At 37.6% G+C, this 12,449-nt stretch overlaps 1 protein-coding gene across 10 annotated transcripts in view; it reads left to right on the top strand.

Moving 5' to 3' along the window:
• pcdh15b (protocadherin-related 15b) overlaps nucleotides 1-12,239 on the top strand; it is a 179,290-nt gene extending 167,051 nt beyond the window's left edge. For 5 of the 10 annotated variants that reach the window (XM_042767212.1, XM_042767211.1, XM_042767210.1 and 2 more), the window contains 7 exons: nucleotides 6-116; nucleotides 6,220-6,241; nucleotides 7,438-7,476; nucleotides 7,751-7,824; nucleotides 8,640-8,769; nucleotides 9,084-10,543; nucleotides 11,313-11,445. In XM_042767212.1, the coding sequence (XP_042623146.1) occupies nucleotides 6-116; nucleotides 6,220-6,241; nucleotides 7,438-7,476; nucleotides 7,751-7,824; nucleotides 8,640-8,769; nucleotides 9,084-10,523 (1,816 nt within the window). In that variant the 3' untranslated portion in view covers nucleotides 10,524-10,543; nucleotides 11,313-11,445. Of the gene's footprint in view, nucleotides 1-5; nucleotides 117-1,541; nucleotides 1,548-1,926; nucleotides 4,338-6,219; nucleotides 6,242-7,437; nucleotides 7,477-7,750; nucleotides 7,825-8,639; nucleotides 8,770-9,083; nucleotides 10,544-11,312 lie in introns of those variants that run through there. The other 5 variants (XM_042767218.1, XM_042767217.1, XM_042767219.1 and 2 more) reach the window with 4 other exon arrangements.
• Nucleotides 12,240-12,449: the final 210 nt, after the last annotated feature.

Below are 12,449 nucleotides of genomic sequence, written 5' to 3'. Positions count from 1 at the left end.
TAAAGACGGCAGGCAGAGTGTGCAAAAGCAGCCAGGATCCAAATGGTGCTTCCCACTGGCAAATCCGGAGGTGCTGCCACCAACAATCTGTATGAAGAACTCGGCGACAGCACCATGTAAGTTTTATTTATTCTGCATTTTATACTGTTCTTGTCAATGTCTTCAAGCACTGACTGATGCAGAATATTAATACGTATTGGGTTTAACAAGGTACAGTTACTTGAAGTAAAATTGCATAAGTTTGTTCATGTCTGAACATGAATTAAATCTATATTTCAAACCACATTTTTTTTTATTCTTTCTTGTTTAAATCTTAAATTTAACAAAATTTAGTAAGTAGTATGACCACAGCAAGAAGTGTGTGGAAAATTTGCACAAATGAAAATTTTAGTTTGATTGTTAAGATGCTAATTCTAATTCTAAGTGGTTTTATGTGTAGTATTTCTGTTTGTAAACATATATGGTTTAACCTAACCTGGTTTTATATATAATTATATATATATATATATATATATATATATATATATATATATATATATATATATATATATATATATATATATATATATATATATATATTATTTGCGTAACAAAGTTAGGGCTCATATTCATGGTTTTAAAATTCCACCCAATGACAATTTATTCTTGTACCTGTATCAGGATTTTTGACACATTAGGCGTAATGCAAAATTACAGGCCTTCCCTAAAAAGATTGCAAGTTTGATCCCAGGTTGAGGTGATTATCAAACTCTTTTGTGACAATACACAGCTTCCCGCCTTGTTTGGTGTCTTCATGGTCTTTCATAGCATGTTGCAGAAAAATTGATTAGAGTATCAAAAATCCCCTATTATCAGGATTGATCTAATGATCATCTAACCCACTATTTGTGAACACCCATGACATAAAGTAGCCATGACATTTAACAAGGTTTTTTTTGTTATTTTTAAATTGCAACATTGCCAAGATACAGCATGAATTCATTACCAAGATACAGCCTAAATGTGGCTCATATTCATATTGTGTGGTATATCAAAAAGTGTTTTGTTGTTGTTTTTTGCAAACAATTTTGAACCCAAAACTGTCATGACAGAAGACAATTTATCTTCTACGAATATGCCAGTTTCATTAATTTTTACCATACAATTCTAGGGCCTTTCCGTATACTCCCAGTGGGGAGGAAGGATAAGTAAATAATAATAATAATAATTAATAAATTCCTAGACAGCTTTGGTGCATAGTCCCTAAATGGTTTATGTGAGTATTTTCTACCCTCTTTCTGATGCTTAAAATTAAACTAGCTTATTTTCAACTGCAATTTTGATTTTAACATGATGATCAGTGGACAGTAATATGGACAAGTCTGTTGTGCTAATGGTTGTGATGATACATCTTAATTCAAAAACATCAAGTTTTCATTATTAGACCTCTTAGACTCCTAGACACTTAGTTTTTTTTTTTTTTTTTTTTTTTTCAATTTGATGATTTCACTCTTATAATTTGTCTTCCCCGTCTCTCTTTCTCTTTTTTTTTTGGATATCAGATCTAAGTAAGTAGGCATTCATCTGTGTATCAACTAGTAGACAAAGTAGTTTTAAGTAGACAATATACTGTAAGTAAGGTATAGTAGTATTTGGGATGGATTCTCAGAAAGATGTTGAATATCCTTTCCTTCCAATTGTGTAGCGCTGTTATCTTGATTAGTATTGATGTTAGCTTGGAACTGTGCTAGCAGCCTTCAGTGAAAACTTGTTGGTTTGAGTGTTTGCCATGGATTTGGTTAGCTCTTTGTTCTTAGTACAGTAGTCAATCCAAGCAAGTGCTATTCGTAGTTGGCTTCCCTCCTACTTCCCTTTCTATCTTGCTGTTCACATCCTTTGTTAAGTCGATCTTTGTCTTTTGCCTTTTTGCGGTTATGCTGAAAGCAGGAATAAGAGGTGTGTTCTGAAGGACGGCGATCGTCAGCGTCTCATAAGCTCATTTGCCTCCCGTGCCATCACTGCACACAAGCTGTCCACCGCTAATGGAGTCCTGCTCAACAACTTGCCTAAGTCGGAAAGCAACATTACCTTTCTTTCAGACGAGAATCCTCTTACTACAACCAACCCTCTGTATCATGATGATGGCACCCTCAGCAGCCCTGAGCATCAAAATCGGAGGTACCACCTGGGCACGTATTCACCCAACATGAGAGGTCTGAGAAGGTCCATCCTGCATTTCCCATCTGCAGGCTCAAGTCACGCCTGGACTTTACCCTCTAGGTTACACAAGTGGGAGAACAATGATGCCCTACGGAGTAGGAGGGTGGTGATGGATCCAGATCAGTGGGAGCTGCAGCTGCTGAGGTCCGACCTTAAGGACAGTAAGGAGATGATTGATGGGTTTGATGGGTTTGATGGGCTTGTGGACGAAGATCAAGAGCCCAAATTGACAGTAAAAGAGCAGGCACGGCAGTTTGAGCAGCAGGCCTTTCAGGACATGAGGCAGAAGCAAGGCCAGGACTCTCGTGGGTCACTCTCATCTGAAATTATTCTCTCTGTTTTCGAGACCCCGCAGTCGTCAGTCATGGGACATAACAGCAGACACCCAGCAATAATAATTACCCAGAGTGACGGAACACCTCCACCCAGTCACAAGCCCACCCCGCCAGTGCTCCGGAAGTTCAGCAGAATGACTACCTATCCTGATGTGGAGTCTTACGAGGTCAATGTGGAGATCATCCCAGACCCGCCAGATGTACCTGCTCCAACACCCCCACCGCCTCCACCTCCGTCTAGTCCCCCACCACCTCCACCTTCCTCCAGTTCCCCACCCCAATGCACTCCTGTCCCTCCATCCCCACCAAATCCTCCCCATCCAGCCCCTCCTCCTCCTCCCCCACTTCCCTTATCACCAGACCTTTCCCGTTCCATGCCTCATACTCCATTTGTCCTTCCTCCTCTTCCCTTGGTCACATCCCTCCGACCAGTGTCCTTACGCCGCACTCCACCTCCACCGCCGTCCGAGCCAGAGCCTCCAAAGAGGGAACTCAAAGGGATCCTTAAGAACATCCAGAACATAGCTGACATAGAGAAATCCATTGCCAACATGTACAGTCAAATAGATAAAAAGCAGCGCCTGCCAAAGATTGTCCCTAAACCACAAGTGTCTGTTGAACCAGAGGCTGGTGTGTCAGAGGCGGAGCCTGTACAAGAAATACCATCACAAGAGCCCAATCCAAACATGAACTCACTAGTGGAGGAGCTAGAGAAACGCTTTCCTTCTCAGTCCACTATCCTGTGACACTCTCTTTGTCCATGTTGCTTTTAGAGGGGGTTCACAAAGGATGCATTCTAGCATTACAGCATTTTGCCAGAGTGCAGCAGAACTAACAACAGACAAGGCATTCTTGTAGCTCAAACAGTAGAGTATGGTGCAAGCAACACCAGCCCAAGAATGTGTCCTGTGTGAATGGCCCCTTAGACTATCAATACATTTTTGTCATCTTTTTGTTTTATCATTGTATTTTATCTTACTGTATGACAAAATCAAGTGTTTGTGCTTTTACAGTTTTTGTATTTTTATCAGTGTTTTATTATTTAGTTAAACCATTCATACAAGCATTTTATTTTATTCCTTCAAACTGTTTTAGTACACAAAACACTATTACTTACTCCACTACTTATCCATTAAGAGTTTATTTTGTGAAGGTGATGAGTTGTGTTAATGCTCAAGTGTGTCACTAAAACCAATGAATATCTAAAACTTTTTACTTTACTATCATTCAAACACTGTTGTTGCTTTCAAAATTTTCTTTCCAGATAGCCCACATCATGCTATGCTTTGCTTTGCTATGCATACTATGCTTTAGGACTAGCAGTGCCATCATGGCATATTAACAGCATTAGGGAACAAACAAACAAACATCTTTATGGCAATCAGAGGGAGGAGGGAACCTCTCTGTGTTTTAAAATTAGCACAATCAAACAAGATCCATCTGTCACTAATACTGTCTGTTTAGTCAACGTTTCAAACACTGGCAAAGTAGATGGCAAAAATTTTAAAGTGCAGTGCAGAAAAGGATGCATGTTTAAAACTAGTGCACAAATGAATTCAGTTTGTTTGATTACAAAAGAATTATGTGATAACATGTTTAATCACATATTAATGTTAAATCATCTGCATATCGTAAATGTGAATTTATTTATTTATTTATTTTTGTGTGATTTGCAGCTCTATTTAAAACACTTTCTAACATTTTAACTACTAATTATTTGTAACAAATGATTAATGATTAATCCATGACTTTATGTATATTTATTTCTATGTTTGAAATCTGATTTTTTTAAAGGGCCTTTTGACATATTTATGGTGTTAATCATGTTATTTAATATATGATTTGTAATTAATCAAAATCTTTTTTTTTTTTTTTAGAAATTAATGAATAATTAATTTCTAAAACGACAATTAAATGATGTTGAAAATAATGGTAGCATTTTTACTTTCATAATACCTTTCTTCATGTGTTGTCAGTGGTGGTATTGGTTGCCATTCATTTTAACTAACATAAACTTCACGAGAACAATAGAGCATGCCAGCTAATGGTAAATTATTTTTAAACTTATAATTATTTTGTGTGACCTTGCAGGAATTGAGAAAGATGATCAAATAATTAATATAGCACAATAGGTTTAATTTAGCTTTAGCAAGTTTCCTTTTTGGGGAAAAAAGATGGAAATGCCACTGCAGTTGTACCTTGACCTTGTTATAACCATATAGCATAATTAGTATTTCATTTAATTATAATTACATATCATGTAATATATCATATTTCATTCATGGACTGACACATCATTACACCTGCAAACACACTCACAGAGAGAAAAGTCAACAAAATAAAAGTCCCTTGAAAGTCGCATTTTATCGTTAAGAGATAAATCTTCATTTGAACCCCTCATTATGCCCTCATCAGGAAAGAATTGCTGTAATTTGCTCTTGCTGATCTGCGGCCTGGAGAGAATTTTAATTTGCTACGCTTTCAGTGAAATGGTCCTGCCACTTAGGAAATGCTGGCCCATCTCCATATAATCTCTGTATACCCCTAAACACATACCTGATAAACTGTAATCAAACGTAGTTGTTGTTTGTTTTTTTGATTTTAACTTGTCTTTGTGTGCCAAGCATTGTCACACATGATCATGTCTAATATCATTAGAGGCTTGAGGGTGTTAACATTCATGATAAACAGTGTGCCACTTGTCCTTGCCGCGAAACAGTGTCTAGTTTTTCTCCTCTATGGGCATGTCATTGTCTTATTGTCTGCTTTGAATCAGTGGCGTTAACACAGATTCATTATGCGATGTTCCCTTCGAGCTTCACTGCCATTTAGTCCTCACCACAGACCCCTAGACTAATGTCCTCTAAACTAAAATCCAGTAATTAATAATAATATACATAAATTAAAAATTAAATAAATAAAGGAATAATTTGCCCCAAAATAAATTAAAAAACATGCTGAAAATGAACTCACCATCCAATATGTAATTGAGTTTGTTTCTTCATTGGATTTACCTTTACACCAATGCTTACTAATGCAGTGAATGGGTGCCGTCAGAATGAGAGTCCAAACAGCTGATAAAAAAAAACATCACAATAATTCAATTAACATATTGTGAAGACAAAATCTGTGTGTCCTTTATCCATAATATTGTTTTGTCCAGTGAAAAAGTCATCTCGTCTGAATCAGGAAAGAAGTATGCAAAGATCAAGCACCATTTACAAGCAAAAACCGCACAAAACAGTTTTAAACAAATACGTCTTGTGGATTATTGTGATGTTTTTATCAGCTGTTTGCACTCTTGTTCTGACGGCACCCTTTCACTGCAGAGGATCCATTGGTGAGCAAGTTTTTGGGTGAATTATACTCACAGAAAATTTTGCTTCCCATATCAGACTGCTGTATATCTGCATATTTATCAACACACACTCAGTTCTTCACAGTTCTATATTATTTATCAGAGTTTGTGGCAACTTTGCAAAAACTTAATGGACACTGTCTTCAAAACGTCATCTTAAGGAAACGCTGTCTCATCTCATGCTTTTAAATCTGCTAAACATTTAAAGACTTTGTCACATCTGACAGTCCAGTTTGAGATAAAGAATTAAAACACTTTCTACATATGAAATAGCCAGGTTTTATTGTAATGATCTTACTTTATTTCCGTGCTGTTATCTCTTCACAGGAGAGGCTACGGGCATCAGGAGGTATGCATTTTTATTCTTTGGAATTACAAAGTTTGAATGATGTCTCATGTTGAGAGAATTTTATTGGCCATCATTTTTATCAGTTGATGTTATTTGATGGGGAAAGTGATGAGAAAGGAAATAAGTATTTGTCAAGATCCCATCTTTAAAATTGCTGAAGGCTAGATCTTTCAGTTTTGATATTTCTCAAATAGTTTTGTTCTTAGGAAGTTTGATTTTATGAATTCCAAAGTGTTTAAATAAAGCAATAAGCACAACACTCTAAGTGGCTTATTTCTTTTATAAAACAGTAGCAACAGCAATATGATCAATAAATAGTTGCATTTAAATAAAGTTCATTTTAAACGTCTCTCTGGAATCCTTGATTCTAATTGGTCAATCACAGAATACTGTGGTTAAGTATTTTTTATATTGACATTAAAATGTGTAATTAACAGTTGTTCCATGCTGTTCCAGATTTTTTGCATTGCTGTGAAACACTATTTAATGTCTATTTAATTATTTGCTAATCAGGTGTAATCTGTGCAGTCAATAAATTACCACTAAATCAACCCCTTTAGGGTAAAACAAGGCAGTATTTTGTGACAATGACTGTAGAAGCAACATATAACTTGCCACATTATAAAATGTGCTAACAGCTATGCATTTATTTGAAACTTTGCTTAAAAGCAGCTTATATAATTACATTTTAGATTAAGAATTATCCAATTATAAGATAAAAATTTTGAATGCTCTGTGATAGAATTGTACTTTTTTATGGAAAAACATTCATATTAGATTGAATAATTTCTTCTCTGAAAACTCTGTACTATACAGTGGGGTCCTAAAGTCTGACAACACTAGTTTGCAGAGCTATTTTCCACACTAATTGATTTATCAGCGTAACTTGCTTGAAAAGCTGGATTAAGAATGAACAAGATTTATCAGAATGTGTTCTCTGAAAGTAAATCTGATCTTTTGTTCAAATATTTTCTCAATAGTTTCTTTGATGCATTTTTCAAAGCCCTAAAACTTTATTTGCAGGTTTAAATTCAGATTTTATTTTCAGTTGCTGATTTTCAGTGTAATCGCAGACTTGTGGATCCAACTGTATTTATTTTATATCTTCTATTATTCACTTTCACATAGATTAAAACATTTTATATTCCTCTTTTTCTCTCTGTTTCTGCACTGTTTCTCTGCTGAATGCTGTGCAGCAACAGCAGCTGCTTCGGCCCTCTCTCTTGAGACCAGAGGTAGAGAATCTCAACTTTTATACTCGCAGCAACTTTCTGTTGAGCTGAACATGCTGTAGTACATATTTTAATGAACATGAATGTTACGGCACAATACGCAAATACAATTTTTTGTTCGTTTTGTTTTGTTTTTATGGCCACATAGCTTTGAAATGAATGAATACAGATTTGTTTTTTTCCCTCTTTGAAATGGGCAACACTTTCATCTGATTTCCCTAAGGATTTTGCCAAAACAGTGCACCCTTTGCATTATAACTCTTTGTTCTGCTCACAGGAACTCTCTATGGAGTCTGGTATCGACCCGGGACAGGACTATTATACACAGGATTACTATAATTATGACCATGGGTGAGTGTGCATTCATTAGTCGAAATGTGCAGCTGGCCCAAATCAAATTTGTCAGATATGTGTTGGACCAGTTGCATTTAATCATTTTGTAAGATTTCTAGGACTATTTTATGTGGTTTTCAGATGATGACTCTTGTCGTTTTTCTCTAAACATTGTGGGCCACCTGTTTGTGTCTTTTTGAATGTAATAGCAATAATTATTTACTGATGCTTGTGCAAGGTGAGCTGTTCATATGGAAAAATATGAAGAAAATAGAAATAGGTATTATAAATCAATGGCCCCTTGAGGGAAGTGATGGTAATTGCAGACTATCAAAGCTGTTTGAGCAAAACTGAATGCTGGCCAAGTTTTCTTATACAGTAGGTCATACAAATGTGATCAGTAGCAGTCCCCTGCTGGATAACACATTGGTCTTCAGTGTATCCATCTATTCTCAATAAATCCTCAAATGAAAACCTCCATGGCTACAAGCTAGTGAGGATCAATATAATCCTGAATTTCAGCCTGTTTCCTGTTAAATGGGCTGCATAAGCTGCATTTGGTTCAGACAGCCTGCTACTCCCCAAGAATACTCAAAGTCCTTAATGAAGGTCTGTTTTGACCTTTTCCACACAGTGTTATGAAGAGGTTCTGTTGCTTTATCTTTCTGGTTGGATTTGCCTTTTATTTCTCTGTCCCAGAACATTCATAAAGGTTTAGTTTTGATTTAGGGGACAGTAGGGACAACATTTTTGCTCATTTATTCATAAATGATTGCATTGGTATGTGTGTGTGTTTGAGGTATGTGCAATGATCCCGTATACTTGTCTTTTAGCTATGACTTGCCTCAGTATGGGAGTCGTCGGAAGCTGATCTCTCCAACAGGGATGTATGATGAATATGGAGAGGTGATCATGGAAGATGACGGCAGCTACTACTACAGCCCAAACGAATCTGAGGGAGAGGTATTACATTTTAATTATTCCTGTTTTCTTAGTTTAACTCAATACAACATGCAGTATTTTTCAATAAAGTCAGTTTTATATCTAGAGCAAGGATGGGCAATTCCGGTCCTGGAGAGTTCAGGATTCTCTTTCATGCAGAGTTTTGCTCCATCCATAACTGGAAATTACAGGCAGGTGTGTTTGATTGTGGATGAAGCTAAACTCTGCAGGACAGCGGCTCATGAGTCATGTGAAGTCACAAAGATGATGGGTGATCTGAATTGTTGATTAGATATTCTGAATGATAAAATCCTGGACTAATATCATTGTAATAGGTTGCGAGGCAAGGCAGAAGGCCAGCTCCCCCTCCAGGCAAGGCTCCACCACGAAGGACTAGACTAGCATTTGGAGACCACCCTCCAAGGCTTGAGCAACACCTGCCTGGACCAGTTTTAGGCATTACACACCCTTACAGCTCAAAGGCTGAAACTACACTCAAAGCATCTATAAAACTTGGCCAAATGTTTGACAAAAGATCGGGCCCAGTTCCAGCTCCATTCCACCTTCCACGGAAGAACAACAGAATATTTCCAATTGTTGCTCTTGAGGAGAAAGGACAAAGTACTGATGACCCCAAAGCAATCACGATGCAACATTCAAACAGTGTGGAGAGTGGCATGATCATTGATGGCAGCTATTTCCAAACTAAAGAAGCCATGCCTTCAGCAAAGACAAGACTCTGCAAAGTTTTAAGTCAGATGAATATCTTTAAAACATTGCAGACTCAGAAGAACTCTGTGAGTAGCATTAGTGGGACTGTAGATCATGGAAGTAATAGAAGCGTCCCAGTCTCTTGGTCACTCAGTGAGTCAGAGAGGGAATCACAGAGAATCCCTGGTGATAGTGTGAAAAGTCAGCAAGAAAGAGGTAGGAGCAGGGAAGACATCATTCAACAGTCTTACACTGGAAGTTCCTTGTCATTCACACCTTATCATCCATACAGACCCCAAGAGGGCGCACATATGAGTAGTTTAGACTCAGATGATGATCAAGAACAGAGTCCTGTTGATTCAGACAGGGAGAGCCAAATAAGAACTGAGCTAGATGACACTGAAATAGACTCAAAGACAGAATCAGATGCAGAACAAGACATGGAGACTGAGAAGGAAACAGAGACAGAACAAGAGTCAGACACCGAGAGAACATCAGAGACAGAGAACGAGTCAAGCTCAGAGGATGGTAGCAGTGGAAAAGAAAGTGTCAAATCGGAGGATAGTGGAACAGTATCATCTGTCAGATCTTCTCGGTCCAGACACAGCAGCACAACATCCCAGAAACCAGTAACCTCCACCTACAAGAGAAGGAGCAGCAGATCATCTTCAGAACCTGCAACTACATCCACCCACATGAAAGCATTAGAAGAGACCGTCCTGAAGGAGGATGAGGACAATCAGGAAGAAAATGGGGAGATGGGAGAGGGTCGAAATAAGAATCCAAGGTCTAGGTCTAAAAGCAGTAATTCTCTGGAGAGTAAACGTGATTTGAATTTCCACAGCATGAGCAGATTCTCTATGACAAGCAGTAATGTAGCTAAGGCTTTAGAGATCGACAAACTCTCTCCTATAGATGAGAATGAAGAAAGGGAGATGTCTTCAGAGAGAGGTGGTAGTCCGGGTCATAGTTCAAGCTCTTCGGGTGGAGCAAGAAACCTTGAAGTAGACGGGGAGGATGAGGAATCTAATTCAGACGCAATCGAGACTGTCGGTGCCTCCTGAATTATATGCTGATATTTTCAGTAAGACTGGCCATTGCCTTTATTTCTTGTGTTGAACTTTTTATTGGCCTTTTGAATGTCTTCCTCTGGTTGGAGTTCTTCTTGTTTTCTTCACACTGAGCACATCTTGGCATTTCTCCTTAACCTTTGCTGAATAACATGCATGCTATTTCATCTGTAGACTTACCTTTAGAGGTCACCCTTCAAAAGTTTAGGTCGGCAATTATTATTCAGATCAAACTTAAGTTAGTTTTTGTTGTTTTCAAAAAATCCTGCAATCCAATGGCATTTGGTCCATGAGCACATTACTTTTAATGAGCTCATGAAGGGACATTAAGTGTGAGTTTGGTTGTTTTTTCTTTTTTATGACAAGCAGTGGCGGTCCGATAGGGAATCTTCTGTTTTCATCCAACCTGCCTTATTTATAGTATTCTGTTGGAATTATCTTGATAATTAACACATTACAATAATCTTTCTGACAACCAAACCAATATTTGTCAGCATATGAAAAAATGGAACAAAATTTAGCAGTGCTATCTACAAACATTTATGAGTGAATATAGAGCCCCGCCATACAAATAGCAAAACACTGATATTTTTACATTATATGCATCTTTTATGCACACAGTTAAGAAACCAATAAAAAACTACAGTTAATTACATATCTTTAACTGTGCATTTTTGAGAAGACTTTCCTCCTCGGATAGAACACCACTGTTGTGTGCGGTGTAAAATTGAAGTCTGTTATTATGTAGTCATCTTACACTCCTGTTTTTTTTTCTTTTTTCAGTATGGTAGAAAAAAGAGGATCAAGCTTATCGTAGACCGTGAATACGAGACCAGTTCAACTGGAGAAGAAAGTGCACCTGAAGCACACAGGAACCGCCTATCTAATGTGAACAGCCACAGCAACATTAATGGGAGCATATACCTGGCCCAGAATGGCTCAATAATCCGGACACGACGGGTCACGCACACCAACAACATCAAGCTCAACTCTCCAGTACGACTGGGAAAGCACTTTAAGAAACTGGACAAACTTGCTGTTACACATGAAGAGCAAATTCCTTTAAACAGCCCCATAATCACAGGCGGCTCAGTAGATGAACAGAACCTCACAACCAGGCCTTCCAGCGGGTCCCTTGCCTCCAGCACCACAGGCCCAGAAAGTATATCTTCAAAATCAAACGCGGCGAAAGGAGGGGGTGAAAGAACACAAAATGGCGAAGAGCAAGAGTCCACAGTGGACAATCTGGAGGTGAGGGACACTTTAGGATCACATAGTGACCGCACCCAGTCAGATGAGGAGGAGCTCTGGATGGGGCCTTGGAATAACCTGCACATACCAATGACAAAACTGTGACTTCTGACACGCAGATACTCTATTGTCTTAAAGAACTTGAGGGAAAGAAATGCAGCATAAAATGATGAAATTGCACTTTCATTCGGTATTATATTTGCTTTTTCGTGGCCCTAAACAATGAGCTTCTCAATGATTGTTGCATTTATAAGTACCTTAAAAATCAAACATGTTTCTGGCCCATTGATTGTTGCTCATTATTTTATTTTTATTTTTTATTTTTTTGGAATTTGTTACAGATGTGTTGTATGCTTTCATAATATTTGTTTGTGCTTTTTATAGTTTAAAAGGCAAAATCAAATGTCTGCTGAAGTGTATTTTTGGTAAATGGTCATCAATGAAAATAATTGTTATGAATCTAATGTGCACTTATGCACTGCACTGTACATTTGCTTAATGCCACAGTCATTTGAATGGACTTGGACCAGAGTTGAAAGTTCAATATTTTTGTGCTATTTTATACCAAGTTATATCAAAAACAAAATTATTAAGTATATGGTCACAGTTACAGATACTTGCCAAACTGAATCTTTTTTTAAAACTTTTGTTGCTGTTGTTTAATTTATA

Source organism: Cyprinus carpio, chromosome A12 (genome assembly GCF_018340385.1).
Source record: "Cyprinus carpio isolate SPL01 chromosome A12, ASM1834038v1, whole genome shotgun sequence".
In the NCBI taxonomy this organism is placed as follows: Eukaryota; Metazoa; Chordata; class Actinopteri; order Cypriniformes; family Cyprinidae; genus Cyprinus; species Cyprinus carpio.
Note: the sequence above shows the minus strand (reverse complement) of the source record. Positions and strands in the feature narration are given on the sequence as shown.